This window comes from Lontra canadensis, unplaced genomic scaffold, assembly GCF_010015895.1.
Source record: "Lontra canadensis isolate GAN:19392208 unplaced genomic scaffold, GSC_riverotter_1.0 scaffold83, whole genome shotgun sequence".
Classification (NCBI taxonomy): Eukaryota; Metazoa; Chordata; class Mammalia; order Carnivora; family Mustelidae; genus Lontra; species Lontra canadensis.
In genome coordinates, this window is record NW_022631077.1 from 837,010 (window position 1) to 855,304 (window position 18,295).

The 18,295-nt window shown below is 38.7% G+C and overlaps 2 protein-coding genes across 9 annotated transcripts in view; one reads left to right on the forward strand and one right to left on the reverse strand.

Annotated features, from left to right (window-relative positions):
* Positions 1-5,970, reverse strand: part of TMEM68 (transmembrane protein 68) — a 43,958-nt gene extending 37,988 nt beyond the window's left edge. For 2 of the 4 annotated variants that reach the window (XM_032882573.1, XM_032882574.1), the window contains exon 1: positions 5,813-5,956. The gene's annotated coding sequence lies outside the window, so the exon portion shown is untranslated. Of the gene's footprint in view, positions 1-4,890; positions 4,955-5,812 lie in introns of those variants that run through there. The other 2 variants (XM_032882575.1, XM_032882576.1) reach the window with 2 other exon arrangements.
* A 166-nt stretch (positions 5,971-6,136) lies between these two features.
* The window catches only part of TGS1 (trimethylguanosine synthase 1), a 38,509-nt gene continuing 26,350 nt past the window's right edge, over positions 6,137-18,295 (forward strand). For 4 of the 5 annotated variants that reach the window (XM_032882566.1, XM_032882572.1, XM_032882567.1 and 1 more), the window contains exons 1-5: positions 6,137-6,311; positions 11,400-11,464; positions 13,866-14,035; positions 14,374-15,196; positions 17,905-18,022. In XM_032882566.1, the coding sequence (XP_032738457.1) occupies positions 6,208-6,311; positions 11,400-11,464; positions 13,866-14,035; positions 14,374-15,196; positions 17,905-18,022 (1,280 nt within the window). In that variant the 5' untranslated portion in view covers positions 6,137-6,207. The remainder of the gene's footprint in view (positions 6,312-11,399; positions 11,465-13,865; positions 14,036-14,373; positions 15,197-17,904; positions 18,023-18,295) is intronic. The other variant, XM_032882571.1, reaches the window with a different exon arrangement.

Sequence of the window (18,295 nt, forward strand, 5' to 3'; positions counted from 1 at the left end):
ATAAGTGATATGGAGAAATTAGAACCTTCATACATTGCTAGTGGGAATGTAAAATGTGCGACCACGGTGGAAATCTGTTTCGCAGTTCCTCAAAAGTCTAAACAAAGAGTTACCTAATGACCCAACAATTCTACTCTTAGGTATGGACCCCAGAAAACTGAAAGCATGCATTCACACAGAAATTCATGTATGAATGTTGATAGCAAAACTACTCCTAAGGGCCAAAAAAGTGAAATGCCCATCAACTGATGAATAGATCAATAAAATGTGCTCTACCACTATGGTAGAATATTATTCAGCCATAAAAAGAAATAATGCTTCATGTTACAGTAGGCATAAACCTTGAAAACATACTAGATTAAAAAAATCAGACACTAAAGGCCACATTCTATATGAGTCCATTCATATGAAATATCCAGAATAGGCTAATCAATAGAGACAAGAAGGTAAGTGGTTGCCAGGGGCTGGGGGGAAGGGGCAATGAGAAGTAGCCACTCATGGTAACAGAGGTATCTTTGGGAATAATGAAAAGGACCCAGAATTAGATTCTAATGATGGTTGTACAATCTTGAGAATACCCTAAAAACTGTGAAGTTGTACATTTTTAAATGGTCAATGTTACGGTAAATTATACCTCAAGAGAAAAAGAGATTTTAAATATTGTTAATAAATTAAAATATATGACAGTCTCTCAAATATATTAAAAGGAGCTTTTCCTAGGCCTAAAAACCAATCATTTTGATGATCTGACCCTTACTGCTTAATACAATGGCCCTAATAATCTAGTCTCATTTCTGACTTTAACAGGATCATAACATCCTGTGATTTTATCCTTCTTAAAGATTTTATTTATTTATTTATTTGACAGAGAGAGAGAGAGATCACAAGTAGGCAGAGAGGCAGGCAGAAAGAGAGGGGGAAGCAGGCTCCCTGCTGAGCAGAGAGCCTGATGTGGGGCTCGATCCCAGGACCCTGAGATCATGACCTGAGCCACAGAGGCTTAACCCACTGGCCCACCCAGGCACCCCATATCTTATGATTTTAAAACCTTCTTTAGTACTACCCCCCACTCAAACTGGTAATAGAACTGTACTTTCTTATCCTCAATTACACTCTGACTTATCAAACAAACACAGTACAGCAAAGAGGGACATCTTCATAAGTAGTCACTGAACAGTGGCCCAGTGCTGCACACAAGAACCTCCTCCAAAATAGTCATCCTCGAATTTGATTTAAACTTTCTGGAACAGAAAACTCAAAAGGTGTCGATTCCATGTTCAAAACCATCCATTGAACTACTAAAAAGATCTTGCACATACTTATCTCAGTGTAACTTTTCCCTATTGCACCTAGTTCTATACCATAGAACCTTTTCCATTACACAAACTCTCAAGTTTCAACAAAGCTATGATGAGCTGTGAAATCCCATTTTCTGGTCAGAATCCTTAATTCTTTCAATCACTCTTCAGACTCTAGTTTCATAACTTTTCAGCACTCAGGTCACTCCCCATGACAGACTCTAGTTGTATGATATTGAGTAACCCACTTGTACCTCAACTTGCTAAGATCTATAAAATTAGGATATGGTGGTACATATACTACATTAGATGATGATAAGTGCTATGGAGAAATATACAGCAGGATAAGAGGAAAATAGAGGTCTATATCACTCAAGAGGGTAGGAGGGAGGGTTGCTGTGTTATATACAGTAGCCTGGGAAAGACTCTTCGAAAGGTACATTTGAGTAGAGACCTGAGGAAATGAGGAAGCAAACTATGTTGGTATTTGGAAGAGAAGTCCTGGCTAAAATAAAAGTAAATACAAAGGATGTCTACTGGTGTGGTCTGAGGAGCAACAAGGAAGCAGGCTGAAGAAGAGTGATAGGGAGAGCAGTCAGAAACGGAGAGAGGAGTAGCACTGTAGAACTCTGTAGGCTTGGTTTAACCTTAAGTGAGATGAAGAAGGCACCAGAGAGTGAGACTGCCTAACTTGGGTTTTAAATGACTGCCGTATTGAGAATACACTGCGCAGGAAACAAATAGGAAGTTCAGGCAATAATTGAAATGAGTGATGAAAGTGGCTTGGACAAGGGTGACAGAGTGAAAGTCTGTAAGAGATGATAATTTCTGGATATACTGTGAAGATAAAGCCAAAGGAATTGCTGATGAATGGATGTACAATATAAGTGAGAGAGAGAGAAGTCTGGGATGACTACAGTGTTTTGGCAATGTGGGTCTGTACTCCAGGAGACTCTGTTACTTACTGTATGACCTAGGCAAGTTACTTATCAAGTCTGCCTCAGTCTCTCCATCTGTAAAGTGGGGATAATAGCAGTACCTGTCTAGTAAGACTGTTGTGAAGAATACACACACACACACACACACACACACACACACACACACATATATATATTTTAGATTTTATTTATTTGACAGACAAAGATCACAAGTAGGCAGAGAGGCAGGTGGGGGTGGGGAGCAGGATCCCCGCCAAGCCGGGAGCCCGACGCAGGGCCGATCCCATGACCCCGAGACCATGACCTGAGCCAAAACCAGAGGCCTCAACCACTGAGCCACCCAGGTGCCCCAATATATAGAGAAATATATCTGGGAATTGGGAATATAAAGATTGTATGAAAACCATGAAACTAAAAAAGATCCTTCTAGGGAGGAAATATAGAATAAAAAAGAGCCCCCAGAACTGAGCACTGGGGCACTCAACATTTTAGAAGTTGGGACAACAATGAGGAACCAGCATTCCCTTTCCAGGAATGGCACCCTGCATGTCAAAGTAACAAAGTGTTCCCAAGAAGAAAGGAGTTATTCAGTGGTTTCAAATGATGCAGAGAGGTCTAAGAAATGATCATGGACCATTGGGTTTTATAACACGGAGACACTGACAAGTCCAGATAATTAAGAACTATTTTGTACAGTGGGAATGAAAGTCAGGTGGAGTAAATTCATGAAAAAGTGAGAGGAAATGAATTGGAAACAGCAAATATGGACAACTCTTTAGAGGAATGCTGATGCAAAAAGGAACAGAGAAATGGGTGAGCACCTGGAGAGGAATGTGGGCCAAGTTTATTATTGTTTTGAGAGGAAAGAAAACATGGTCTTTAACACCAATGCTAATGCCTCAGTGGGAGAGTAAGAAATAGATGATTCAGGAGAGGAGTAATTGTTGGCAGCAGTCCTTGACTAGGCCAGAAGGGACAGAATACAGTTATAAGAAAGGGCATGGCATGGCTCAGATAAGACTTAAAACACTGGGTTATTAATTCATTTACTCAACATATGTTTACTAAGCAAATAATTTGTTCTTGACACTATTCTGAACACTTGAGGATACACTGGTAAACAAAATCATATGAGAAAACATATGTAAAGCACTTAGAAGAGTATGTCTGGCACATAGTAAGCACCTAACAAATACGAGCTAAATAAAGATAAACCTTAACTGTGTTCATTCAAATCTCTGATGAAAGATGTGGACCAAGACAGTGCCCTAAAGCTTGCCACTAAAGAACTACCAGAAGTCTGAATAATAAGCTTTTAAGTTGATAAAATACTTACTTTTGATGGTGTGAGAGCACAGCTTTAGAACTCAATGAACACAACCTCTTAATTTTGCAGAAACCAGTTAAAAAGAGAAAGCTAAGTTGACTTGCCCAAAGTTACTAAATTAATTCAGTGAAGAAACAAGGGCCAAAATTAAAACCCGGTTCTCCTACTTCCTACTCTGGTTTTCATTACACTTTCTTTAATCTCTCTCTTCCCCTCTCACTCTGTCTCTGTCTCTCTCACAGAAAGGCTAAAAATGTTAAAATTGCAATCTCTGTCTTCCCTCTACTTCCGCCTAGCCCTCCTCTCCCTCCAATTTGCCATAGACTATATTTGACTCCTTACCAATCTATTCTAATCCAATTAAAAACTATAATTGTTAAAAGATGTTTTGGGAGAGATACAGTATTTTAATTACCAAAATTCCAGGTCATTTTCTATTTAAAAAAAAAAATCTACAATTAAACATAGCCCTGTGCATCACATATAAAGAAAATATCACCATGCTGATATTGCTGGTGAGGAACATTTACTGTAAATGACCTTATACATTTTTAAAATAAGAGTATTTCAAAAAATAATACATCAGAACAGGGGATTTTTTGTTTTCTAGAAAACTTAACAAAAATACAACAATTTTTAAACACCCATTATCAGGACTTTTAGCACCACGGATGCCAACAGATCCATTTCTTACTTTTACTATATAAGCCACATTGAAGATACACTGAAAATGCCAATTAAATAAAATTAATTTCCCTTTTCTCTCCTGCATTGTTAATAATTGTTTAACAGGGGTTTAGGATTCAGCCCTAGTGAATAAGCATTCCACTTCAAACTAAAAGAAGTTTCTCTAATATAAATTAAATAAATATATCTGGGAAACCTAATAATTTTATCTTTAAAACAATACCCTGCAGATTCAAGCTTCAAACTCTAGTTTCTATTATGAACGACCTTTCAAGGTTTTGTGTTTTGTTTCTGTTTGTTTTTGTGTTTTTTTTAAACCCAGAATGTCCTTCAACTTCTAGCTAAAATCTTCCACTGTGATAATTACTATTCCAGCTTTTTTTCTTAACCTCTCCTCATCCCCCAAATGCGGCATATCTACACCGGTGTGTCCGTAACTGTGCAGCACTCTTACTTTCTTGAGTCACTAAAATGAGCATATCCCGGATATCAAAGTAAGACAGCAGTAAGGATGTGGAAATAAGCATTTCGTGTGGAAATAAACATTTCATTTGAAAATTAATTTTCTATTTTCATCCCATGCTAAATGCGACCAAAATATTAAACCTTAAATATTAAGCCTTAAACACCCGAATTTTACCTCAGTCGTTACACATGCTAAACAATGCTATTTGGGCATTAACAGCACAACCAAGTGAGGAAATGCTCCAACCACCTTCACGTTGGAACTTGCTTCTTCGAGGAAGCTGCCTGGACAGTCTCAACGACTACCACATACCGAACACGAACTGCCTTTTCCAAATCTAGCAGTGGTGTTCCAGTGTTCTGCATCCTTAAGCGCACACGCATTTTTCTTACGCATCAGCAGCCCGAGGACGGACGGAGACCTGTTCTACCCGCGGCAAACCCCAGGGACCAACGCAGCATGTGCCGCGCACAAACTAGGTACTCACGGAAACTATTAATAGCATATGAGAGGTCTGATATGCACAGTTTCATTTAGTCCTTCCAGCAGCCCTAGGAAGCAGGGACTCTTCATCACTGCGATCCTACGATGATCACAAGGAGGCTCAGAAGGGTTAAGTCGCTTGTCGGATCACACAGGTAGCAAGGGAGCATCAGACCCGGATTCCAAGCCCGACCTGCGGGAAGCCTTCTTAACCACTTCATTCCTGCGGCCCCCCGAGTCCAGGAGGCTCGATTCGGATCCTGGAAACAGAGGTCACTGGGCAAGCCCAGAGGCCTCTGCCCAGGTTCGGACACCTCGCCCCGCCGCCCAAGTTGAGACCAAACGAGGTTTTTGAGCGCGAGGGGGGATGCGCGGCGGAGAGAATAGGCTCGTTGTGACCCAGAGAGGATCACCCGTCCCCGCCACTCCGGTGCCCGAGCTTACACCGAGTGCCGCGGGAAGCCCACCCCGCCCGCCCCCGCCGGGGACTCTCGGGCTGTCCCACCTGAGACTAGACGTGCGGCCTTGGCTGCTCCGAGCCCCGCGCGATTGACGCGAAGCCGTGCGCCCGGAGGGGAGGAGCACTAGGAAGCCAAGATGAGAACCGACACACCTCGGGCGGGAGGGGCAGAAGCGGCTCGCCCTCACCCTCGAACAGCAGCGAGAGCTCTTCGGTGGCTCAGCGACCGAGGGAAAAGGAGAAATTTCAGTGGCGGGTTCCCCCGCGGAGCAACCTGGTAAGAAAAAGACAAACTGCCGCTGCAGCACGGACGGCGTTGAGTGTGACACCCCCATCGCCCCGCCCCTTCCCGTGAGCGCCCGGAGCCACTTCCGGTGGCGGCTCCTTTGCCGGCTCCAGGCTCGAGCGGCCCCGGGCCCGTTCGTAATCCCTGACGTGCCCCTGGGCGCGCCGGCGAGACCTCCCTTCGGTCTCCAGGAACCGAGCACAGGCCGGGAAGGCCTGTCCGGTGCCGTTTCCCGCAGAACGTCCTGCACTGAAGTGGTAAAATGTGCTGCGAGAAGTGGAGCCGCGTGGCCGAAATGTTTCTCTTCATTGAAGACCTGGAAGAGGATTATAAAATCCTATGCCTCTGCTCCAGGGCATTTGTAGAGTAAGTAAAAAAAGGTGTTCCTCTTCATCTCTAGCATAGTTATTTCCCAGAAATGTAGGCCTTGCCAACTACTTGGAATTGGGATCCACGGCCGGAGTGTAAGACCCTTGGGCAGGGTGTTGTTTCAGGAAAAAAAAAATCTTGGGCTTCACGGAGAGGTCGCCGGTTGCCATTAAGTCAAAGAGTAAAATCTACTTTGTAGGCTGTTGTGGAAAAAAAAAAAAATGTGGTAGCTGATTTATTTCGTTTTAATGAGCGGACATTTAAAAATCGGGAGAAGTGAAATGTAAAATGAAATCTCCTTAGTGGCTGTGACGTCACAAGTTGAAGGCTAACTCTTGCGGGTTAACATTTTTAAAACCTTAAGTTTTATTAAAGCGCAAATGCGCTGAAATAGAGTTTCTAATTACCCGAGATAAAAGATTTAGCTCTTTGGAGTTTTGAAATGTATTTTTGGAAAACATGTGTTTGGGGTAAACATTGCCCTGCATGGAAGATAGCCAGTGGGTAGGAAAAAACTGACTGAAGAATTGTGAGGCTTTCTTGATATTAGGTGTGTGAGTTTAGCCACTTGAATCTTTTCTTCATCCCTAAAACAGGTATATCTACCCCGGATATCTCACAGGCTGATTGTTAGATTCAACTTGAGGAAGCAAATTTTATGTGCTAGAGTTTTAATATAGGTTATTGGAGTAAAGTTTAAGTTTGAAGCAATTCTTACTGTTTGCCATTATGTGTTTGTGGAGTAATCGGAAAATTAACCCAAAAGGAAGTTAAACACTTTAATTAATTTTAAAAGTATTGTCTTTGTACACATGCATGCATGTATTCATTCAATAAATGCTTTTTGTGCTTCTTTGTATTAGCTACACTGATGGGCACCGGGGTACAAGACACTGCCTGTCCCACACCCTTTGAGTTTACTTTCTAGCAAAGGAGATGAATATTAGGACAACTGTTACATATATATTTAGCAAATTACACTTGTAAGTACTGTAAGAGAAAAGTACAGATATATATGATAGCAGAAACCTAACCTTTCTCCACAGATCACAGAGATTGTTGAAGGAAGTAGTATTTGAAAAGAAGTCTAAAGAGTGGAGATAAACTGGGGTATATTTGAGCGGGAAGGAGCAACAATCAGAATTCTGTGTAAAAAAACAAAAGAAAGCCAAGGCTACATACTTAGTTCTTAGCCTAAAGCTGGATTTGAGTCTTGGGGCTGTACTCCTTTCCAGAAAGAACAGAAAGACAATGTAAGTTATAAATGTAAAAGGTTGGGAAAAATTGTCATGCCATACCCCTACAAAACTATGCTTCTAGATTTCAATTAAAGCAACTTTATTTTAAACACAATGGAATTGGTGTATAAATCAAACAATTAGTTTGAATTTAGTCTTATTTGAATTAAAACATTCCTCCTCTAAATTTCAGGTAATTTCATACATATTTTTAAAACTTAGAACCTTTATTTACTTAGTTCAAGTAAAATTGAGTTCAAAATAGAGAAAAGAATGGCTTTTTCCTTTAGATCATTTAAGGCTCAGATAAATTATAACCCTTCAGAATGAAAAGAACATTTTGAAATTATTTCCAGTAGCCACTTGAGAAGTCTTTGGGATCACTTCTAGGCCTTTTGGCTAAGATCAAGTGGAGAAATCTTTGGGACTTTGGAGACATGCTGGAATTTCAGAGTCTTATTAGTATAACCCTGCTTTCCAGATAGGGAAAAGGTCCATTTCACAGTCTTGTTTGTTTGTTTCAGTCTTAAAACAGCACATTGATTCTAGAATAAGTTACTAAACTGAGAAAATAGTCCATGTAGCAGAAAACAGAAAATGAGCATTAGCATAGGTGCCTAATACCTCTCTAGTATTGAATTGATTCTCATACTGAGTAAGGTTATTGTACATCTCTCCTCAAAGGCAGGAAATAGAACCTAACATTGTTAACGAATGTTTATCATCTGAGGACATTATATTAACATACTGTCTTATGAGCTCTAGAATAATAATTCTGTTTCATCTATGCATTCAGGTTTCCATTCGTTATATATGTATGATGTAATGGAGCTCTTAAAAATAATCTTTATAGAGCCACCTGAGTGGCTCAGTCCCATTAAACAACTGCTTTCAGCTCAAGTCATGATCCCAGGGTCCTGGGACCAAGCACTACATCAGGCTCTCTGCTCAGAGGGGAGCCTGCTTCTCCCTCTGCTGCTCCTTTTTCTTCTGCTCTCTCACTCACACTCTATCTCCCTCAAATAAATAAAATCTTAAAAAAAAAAAAATCTTTATAACAGCTCAGTAGTAAAATGAAAAAATACTTTGTGTTAATTAACATATCTGAATATAAAATATCTACACTATGATTACAGTTATGTAAAATTGTGTGTTATATATACAAAGCCTAGAATAGGACATAGGAAAATGCTGAAATGATGGAGTAGCAAATTCTTGTTATAAAATTGTTTATGCTATAAATAACAGGCTTTACTTAATTTTTTTTAATCATTTTAAAACAATTTCAAACTAGCAAAAATAGGTCAGTACAGGAGTAGAGAATGGGTTCAAACTTAAAAACAAACAAAAAACCTAAAATAGGTCAAAGAACTCTAATATTCCCCTCTTCTAGACTCACCTAGTATTAACAGTTAACTGCATTTGCTCCATCTCTCCCTCTGCATACACACAGACACACGTGTGTGCCCCCCTCCTCCCCTGCACACAGTCTTTAGTCTTTTTCTGAACCACTTGAGAGCAAGCTGCACATATGATTCCCCATTACTCCTAAATACTCCATTGTGTATTTCCCTAAAACAAATGTATTCTCTTTCATAACCACTGTAGTGGGTTCACATTTCCCCAACGTTCCCAGCAGTGTCTCTTTTCTTTCTGATCCAGAGTTCCACATAGTTCCTCTTATGACTTGTCAGTCTCCTCTTTTGGAAAAATTCCTCACCTTTTCCCTCCCTATCATGGCCTCAAAATTTTAAAAAATGCAGACCTTATCTTGTGTGCTGACCTTCTTTAACCTGGGTCTATCTGACATTTCAACACGAACAGAGCTGGGCCATGCCGTCTTGGTAGGAATGCCACAGAAATGATCCTGTGTTTGGCTCTGCATCATTTCAGTCACTTGCTGTGGACCCATTCCACCCCTGATGACCTTGACCTCCATAACCTAATTATGTTGCAGTCTCATAACTATCTCCACTGTAAAGTCAAAGTGGTTCCATTTGTGTGTATTAGTATTTGGAGGGAAAGTACTCCAGTGTTCGTGCCCTGTTCCTGTGCCTGAATCAGCTGCCTCTGAAGGTTTCCAAAGAGCAATTCTCTGTCATTCTGCTTTTATTAGTTGGCATTCTGCATGGAGAATGCCTTCTCTCCTCATGTATTTGTTTACTCCTTTATTTACATTAACATGGATTCTGGATTATTCATTTATTAGTACATTCTATTTTATTACTCTCATTTATTTTGATGTTCACAAGTTTTAGCTGGTATGGGCCCCTCGAGGTGGCTTGTATATCATTTTGATGTGTCCCTGGCATTCTCCGACCTCCTCCTAACCCTCTAGCACAGAAGGTGACCCAGTCTTATCTTTTATAGTCCGTGCTTCAACCTGGAGCTCCCATTTCTCCAAGGTACCTTGGCTCCTTCTAGCAGAGTAGTGTTCAGAAACCAAGACTTGCGTGGTCACTGTGTTTATTGCTCCTGGGTTCTCATTGCCTCTGCACTCTCTCAGCAGACACAGTTAGTCAGGATATATCTGTATTTTACATGCATACATAAATACATATATGTGTGTAGAAAATCTTGGCTATCATTATCCTAAATATACTTACTTGCTCAATGTAACCAATCTTGCCACCATATTAGTCTCTTCCTCCACCTGACACCTAGTGCCCCATATCTGTGGGTACTGGTGGGGACACCATTGATGTCCTCTGTACAGCTGCTGGTCTCCCCTACCACCCTAACCACTTCTCCATTGTCCAGTGTTCTTGGGGACTAGTGGGCATGCTGCCAAAGCACATTTGCACTTTATCCTCTGGCCTGTTTGCTGTCCTGCTATGAGTGATCACCTACTTTATGTTTTATAAAGTATCAAAAAATAAACAGGAGGACAATAAAATATATCAAGTATGCAGGAATTTTATTTTGTTGACTTTATTGTTGCCCCATTAGAAAAATAGTATTCACTAATACTTGAAGATAGCCTTATTATGGCACTTCTGATGGTGTTTATTACAGCTGAATTTAATGGTAGGAAGATAATATCAAAATTTCAATTTTTAACTCTTCTGCTAAACTCATTTGGGTTAGGTAGTTTCCAATCTTAGCAGATAGAGAAAAAATTTAGAAGTAGATATGTAAAGAAAAGTTTAATCACTCACTGTTTTTTAAAAATTGTTGAGACTAGGATGGCTGTCTGGCTCAGTTGGTGGAGCATATGACTCTCCATCTCGGGGTCATGAGTTCAAGGGCCATGTTGAGCTTAGGGCTTACCTAGATAGGTAGGTAGGTAGGTAGATAAAATTTAAAAATTGAGGGTGAATTGTTTTGATTTATGTTTCAGTTTGATCAAATATTTAAATAAGACCTTTGGGGGTTAGTCCCCACAACAATCTTTGCTCAGACCATTAATATCTTGTCTACTAGGCAATGATAACTTGGCCTATTTGCAAATGGAGCAGGATCTGCATGTGGATTTATATATATGTGTAAGATAGATCTTTCCACTTTTATGCTCACTTCTTCGAGCAAATCTAAAGAACACTTCATTGTTCATGTATTGTAAGATTGATTCTTCCTCCAAACTAGAACTACCATTTAATTTTAATAATCAGTAATTACAATTAAAGATGCTTCCCATGTGCTATCTATTAAATACTTTACAATATACTATTCTTATAATAACTTCACAGGTTATGTATTATTACCTGTATGTTACAGATGAGGAAAATATATTAGCAGATTGCTTTTCTGTTCCTTAACCTTTTTAATTAATCTGTGCTGCCTCAAACTTGTTTTTTTCTCAAGTTTATAATTTATTTCAATATTGACTATTTAATTTGCTTTGTAGAGATCGAAAATTGTGCAATTTGGGATTAAAAGGCTACTATGTCAAAGGCAGTGGCGACAATGCAGGTAATACAGTGTAAAACATTATGGCCCTTTTCTTGCTCAAAGTAACTAATAGTGTATTGATTTTAAATATAATTTGTTATACTACATTAACTTGTTGGCATTAAATATTATAAATGACAACCAGTAATCATAGGTTACTTTCCTTATTTTTTATTATAACGTGGTTCTAGAATCCCTGTCAAAGCACATCTTTTCTTTTTCTGTAGCTAGCTCCTGTGTGGACTTGAGGTAGCCTCTTTTGCTCTATGTAGTGTTCCTTCCTGAGTTGTTGCCATTAGATAAGAGCAAGATGAAATTTGAAGCTTTGAAAAGTAGAGAACATAGGGTTTTTTCAGCAAAATTTTATTGTGTGGGAAGATAAACAGAGGCACATTAAAATTTTCAGGAGTTTATTTGAACTTATATCTATGCAACTCAGGCAGTTGCCAGCTCCCTAGATAGGAGCACCACTACAGGACAGGAGTTAGGGGAGAGTTTTTTAATAGAGAAGATATAGAAGCAAAGCAGGGAAATTATTGATTGGCTCTATCTTAAGGAATGGCCTCATTTGGGGAAGCCTAGTTAGCTGTTTGTGATTAGTTGTTCTTCAGTGTTCTTTTCTTAGATTTGAGTGCTTTGATTGTGGCTTATGTGTTTGGTTTGCTTACATAGACAACGAAGGCCTTCAAGCCACTTCAGTCTAATGACCTCCTTGTTTAATACTTTAACAATTGTATAGATAAATTATTTAGGATAAATGCAAAGTGAACATCCTTAGTCTTCTGCTTGAAGTAAAGAGGCCACAATCTGGGTTAACTTTCACAAATAACAAATAGAATTTATTATGTATTTTGAGTCTCACCTAGTTAACCTGAAAACTATCTTGGTCTCTTTCCGACTTCCTCAGTGACCACATTTGTTCTTTCCGCACGGGTCTTTTTTGTTTCTCTAGATTGAAAGAAAACTAGCGTGAGTTCTAGGCTAAATTCAACACAAATGAAGTGCATCATGTTACCCTTAAAAATCCTTTAACTCTCACAGTGGTGGAACAAATCACTGTTTCTTCAGTTGATCACTGAATGAAGTGTTTGGTTTACATTTCAATGTAATGTACAAATAAGGTTTCTTTAGATACCAGGCTCCTACTGAACATAAAATATGCATACCATGAAAGGATCATAAAACTTAGCACATTTGTTTTTACTATTTGCTGTCTCCTGAACTTTCATAAGTTCATTGAATAGAATGGTGAGTGGAATCCTCTTTAGGTAGGTATCTTTTTTCCCTCTTTGTTTTAGTAGAATTTATACACAGAAAATTCCTCTTATTTACAATCTCCATTTTTGGTTTGTAAGATTCACTCTTTTATTGTCTATGATCATTTAGCTGGAGTGTGCAGCTCAGCCCTAATTGAGTATGTCAGTGTATAAAGTGATACTTCTCTCACATTTTAAATGGTTAATGGAGCTTTTGAATGGCATTTGTCCAATTAATGGTGTGGTAAACTTTTATGTAACCATACTAGTATAAAGCTAAACTTGTTTTGTTATAATAAAACAGGTTTTCTGGGAGAATCAGGGCATTTGAAAGGAACTTCCAGTTTAGGGGATTTCAGACTTTTATAGCTTTCATTAAGTCATTACTCTCACAGAGTCACAGAATATAAATCCCAGTTGTGATTGAAAAAACCATGAGGCACCTAAAGACATAACCTTTCACCACTCTTCTTACTACATCCTAAAGTAAACTCCACAAATCATCATTTTAAATTCACTGATCTAATTGAGGAATATTGCTCATTGATAATGATATTCCTCATTAAGTATGATATATCCTTATTGATTATGATATATCCAATAATAATATTTCTTATTGAGTAATAAGGAATGTGAAAATGTGTTTTCCCTGTGGTTATTCTGCCACATTCCCTCTTATATCCTCAGTACTTTGCACAGTACACAGCACAGAGGAGATGCTCAGTAAGTATATAAGTTGATTAGGCAGCTGGTGGTGGGCAGAGCCATGTTAGAAGTTGTCTCCTGATTCTTAATTGGCTAGTCTGTGTTACCCCTAAAAAATCTTAACCTTTGCATAACTCTTGGTCTCAGGTTTCTCTTTAAAATGAGGATGAGGGACCCCTGAGTGACTCTTAGCTGAATGTCCAGCTCTTGATTTTGGCTAGAGTCATGATCTCAGGGTCCTGGGATCAACCCCCATATTGGGCTCCCTACTCAGAGGGGAGTCTGCCTGCCGGTCCTCTTCCTCTGCCCCTCCCCCTGCTTGTGTGGTCTTGTCCGTGGGCTTGTGCATGTTTGTTCGTGTTCTCTTTGTCTCAAATAAATAAATTTTTAAAAAATAAAATGATGAAAAAAACGTGCATCTGCATTTCCTATAAAATGAAGCTAACAGATGCTGTCTGTAGGAGACCAAGCTACAGAAGAGGAAGAAGGGGAGGAAGGTGGCACTGCAGAGTCACATGACAGTAAAGGCTTAGGCCTTGATGAAAGTGAACTTGATTCTGAGGCTGAACTCATGAGAAGTATGGGACTACCACTTCAGTTTGGTGGGATATCTGCACATAAGAATTTTGAGGTAAGTTACTTATGTTTCTCTTTCTTAGTTTTCTCTGTAAGATATCACAAAGAATTTTTTTATCCCAAATCTAACATATTCATAAATTAGAGCATTCTACCTCTTTTTAAACATACATATTTATAAATTAATTAAAACTGCAAGTTTTGATATATGTCCTTTTTTCCTCCTCCTGGAAACATAAATAGTAAGATTAACTTGTTTGTATAACTAAAAACCCAGGATGGGGATTTGACAGTAAATTATTTAATTTAATGTTTAAAATAGACTTGGATTCTCTTTATTTTATAGTTTATTTGTGAGCTGCATTTTATATTCAACTTATTTATCTTATGTAGGTTTCTATGAATACTAGAAATAAAGTTAAAATAAAAAGGAAAAAGAAAAAACATCAAAAGAAGTACTTAGATGAAATTATAAGAGAATCTTGGAGACAAGAATATGAAGATGGCATTTTGGCTTCAGATGATCCATCTTCAGTTGAACAGTATGAGAGCACCAAAACATGTAAACGTCAAACCAAAAAAGATACTGAAACTGAAAATCTTCCTGTTGAAAATACATTAACTCCAAAGCTAGAAATCACAGAAAAATGGGAAAAATATTGGAATGAATATGGTGGAGGAATATTATGGCAAAGCTGGCAAGAAAAACATTCAGATCAGACACTATGTTCTGAACCTTGGAACATTCCTGATACAAAGGAGGAATGGGAACAACATTATAGTCAACTTTATTGGTATTATTTGGAACAATTTCAGTATTGGGAAGCTCAGGGTTGGACTTTTGATACCTCACAAACCTGTGAAACAGATACTTGTGGGTCTAAAATAGAAGTTGACAATGAGAAAGAAGAAAATTGCATGAAAGCAGACTTAATGTCTTTTCCATCTCCATCTGTTACAATTGATAGTGAAAGCTCTAGTTCAAGTGATAAAGAGCATATTGAAATTCTTGGTGGAATTAATAATATAAGTTTGAATTCAGAGGAAGTGGAACAAAGCCAGTTAGATTCTTCAGTAAGTTGTGATGGACATCAGTGGCTAAGTGAAGTCAGCAGCAGCAGAGAATGTCCTGCTTCTGGCCAGAGTGAACCATGTAATGGAGGAACCAAGGATAGCAGCTTGTCTGGGAACAGAAGCACAAACCAACCAGCTCAGGGTAAGATTGGCCAAGATTTATCCTGCTAAGTAACAGTTAGGAAAATTAACCTACTGAGCAAAATAATTAACACCTATCTTTTATGTTAGGGTTACACAATGTCAACTACATTTTATAATGTCACATAATTTAATTCATGTATCATAAGTCTTACCTTTCATGTAAATAAAAAGAATATTTGTTTGGAGTTCTCAAAACTATCATTCCTTCCACTTGGACCTTGGTGGCCAGTGAATTAAAACTTAGAATTCCCTTGAGAAATTTTTTAATAGAGTGGATGGGGAACTTCCAGGTTTCTGTGGAGCAAATGCATTTATAGGGGGCCTATTAGAGAATAGTTCAGAATACACAGTGGACATCAGGCAAATCTGATTGTAAGTCATACTGGAATTTATTTCTGAGCAATTGAAGTCTCTTGTTCTGTAGGGAATCTCAACAGGGCATGATACTAATTTATAATTGGAAGGGTTGACTTCAGGATTCTCATAAAATATCCAGGATTAGGAACTTGGTTGACTCCAGCCTAAGTGATTTGAAACAAAACAAAACAAAATCTGGTCTAAAGAAAGGACTAAGGAAAGCCAGTGAGAGGTATATTAAGAAAAGTCAGAGGTTGGTAAGAATGCTCTTGCTCAGAAGGAGAATTCTAACTGATGGCACCAGGAAAATGAGAGAGAAAATTTTTATAACTTCTGAACTTCCGGAAGGTCAAGATGCCTTCTTGGCATCCTTGATGTTTAGTGCTAGAAAAGTCTGGTTTATAATATAAGACTTTCTTCTCAGTCTCATCCCTATATGAAGCAAAAGCCTTTGGCCTTTTATTTAACAGTTGGATTTGCTTTGCTCCTCAGATTGCTGGTCTCCGTCTAGCTGAGAGTTTCCTTTAGAGTTACTGAAGGGGCTCTACCTACCTTTTAATTTCTTTTTTCTCTGCTCTTCCAGTGCAAGTTACTTACTTTCATTCCTTGTTATTTTCATATTTTTTAGTAATGTGATTATTTTATATTAGCCTTTTGATACTCTTCTATACTTTCCTGATTTCTTTCTGTGCTAATTTTGACCATAAAATTTGAAATATGTATACTGGCCAATGTATTTTCCCCTCTCTTATTCCTTCAAGTTATTCCTTTGATCATCCTCACTTATCTTCCTATTTTTCTCTTTGTCAAATATACTAAGCCTTATAGTCTTCCGTTGCCTTTTTCCTAACTATATATATAGATTATCCATTTCTTTACTTAGTCCCAGGGTGAGTCCCATCAGAATAAATCTGAGAATTCTAGGTTTTAATTTGTTTTAGATCTTGCCTTGAGATCAAAACACAAGGTATAGGGGCACCTAAGTGGCTCAGTTGGTTAAGTGTCTGTCTTCAGCTCAGGTCATGATCCCAGGGTGCTGGGATCAAGCCCCACATTGGGCTCCCTGCTCAACAGGGAGTCTCCTTCTTCCTCTTCTTCTGCTCTTTCCCCACTCATGCTCTCTCTTGCTCCCAAAGAAATAAGTAAAATCTTTAAAAAACACATACAAGGTATATATTGTGTTTCTATATAAGTATGTTTTCTGTTGTTTGTGGTTGGGTGTTCTCTTAAAATAATCTGTGCCTACACAATCAAAGACTCTCTTTGTCTACACTGCAGATCTCCATTTCCAGTCCCACCCACTCACTTTGTGCCAATCTGAAGAAAGACATGTCCCTCAGGTGGAGCTACCACAAGTTAAAAATATTTTTTCTAAATGGTGGTGCTTACCTCGCTGTTACTTTTAATTTAAGTTACATTAGAGATAATTAACTGTGTTTGCTTCTTAATAAACAGAAGTCATTTTATTTTAAAGATCTCAGGTGGAGCTACCACAAGTTAAAAATATTTTTTCTAAATGGTGGTGCTTACCTCACTGTTACTTTTAATTTAAGTTACATTAGAGATAATTAACTGTGTTTGCTTCTTAATAAACAGAAGTCATTTTATTTTAAAGATTTTATTTATCTATTTGACAGAGATCACAAGTAGGCAGAGAGGCAGGCAGAGAAAGAGAGGAGGAAGCAGGCTCCCTGCTGAGCAGAGAGCCCCATACGGGGCTCGATCCCAGGACCCTGGGACCACCACCTGATCCGAAGGCAGAGGCCTCAACCCACTGAGCCACCCAGGTGCCCCCTAGAAGTCATTTTTAATCAATGTATTATGCTGTCTTCAGAGTGATTGAAGTTAAAATTCCATCAAAATATAGGGAACCTTAGTGGCTCACTCAGTTAAGGATTTGACTCTTGATTTCTATTCGGGTCATGAGATCAAGCCCCAAATCAGGCTCTATGCTCAGCAGAGTGTGCTTGAGATTCTCTCTCTCCCTCTAAAATTAATTAATTAAAGTTCTATCAAAATGTGATAACTGCTTAGCTATCACAAAGGTAACTATGGATTACTTTGTGAAGATTTGGACAGCTATGAGGAAAAAGTAGTTTTAGTTTGTTTTTTTAAGTAGTTAAATCATGGAAACTTTTAAACTTTAATAATTACACATAGCTATAGTTTTTTTATGCTCAGATTCTGGGTGTAGGTATACAAAATAAGTAGATTGGTCTGGCACTGTGCCTGATATGCATGTACAGTTCATTGCAGGAAGGTAGCAAAAATATTTCGATAGCATTTGCAAAAGGCAGAAGAGTTGTCACACTAAGGGGAAAATCCACTGCAATATGTCTGCCTCTTTAGATTCACAGGACTCTTCAGAAGCAAACACAATCAAAGAAAGACCACATCCCAACGATATTGATGGAGATGAGAGTGAAGAAGATCCACCTGAACGTAAGCCAAGCAAACTCAAGAGGAGGCAAGTTGCATATTACCTCTCTCTCCACAGTGTGGTAGCATAAGCACTTGTGTCCTTGAGGGAGTTCCTACAAAGGGCTTGTTATATTGTAGTACTGTCAATCCTGTGAGAAAATAAGATGAGATATACTAGCAAGATGCTACACCCTGGAACACTTGGCAAATCCCAAGTCTGACTCTGCCACGGTTTCTTGCTTCTAAAGTGGAACAAATGCTTTTTTTATGAGCTTGTTGGGAAGACAAAAAACTAGCGTGTAATAAATCTGACAGTAGC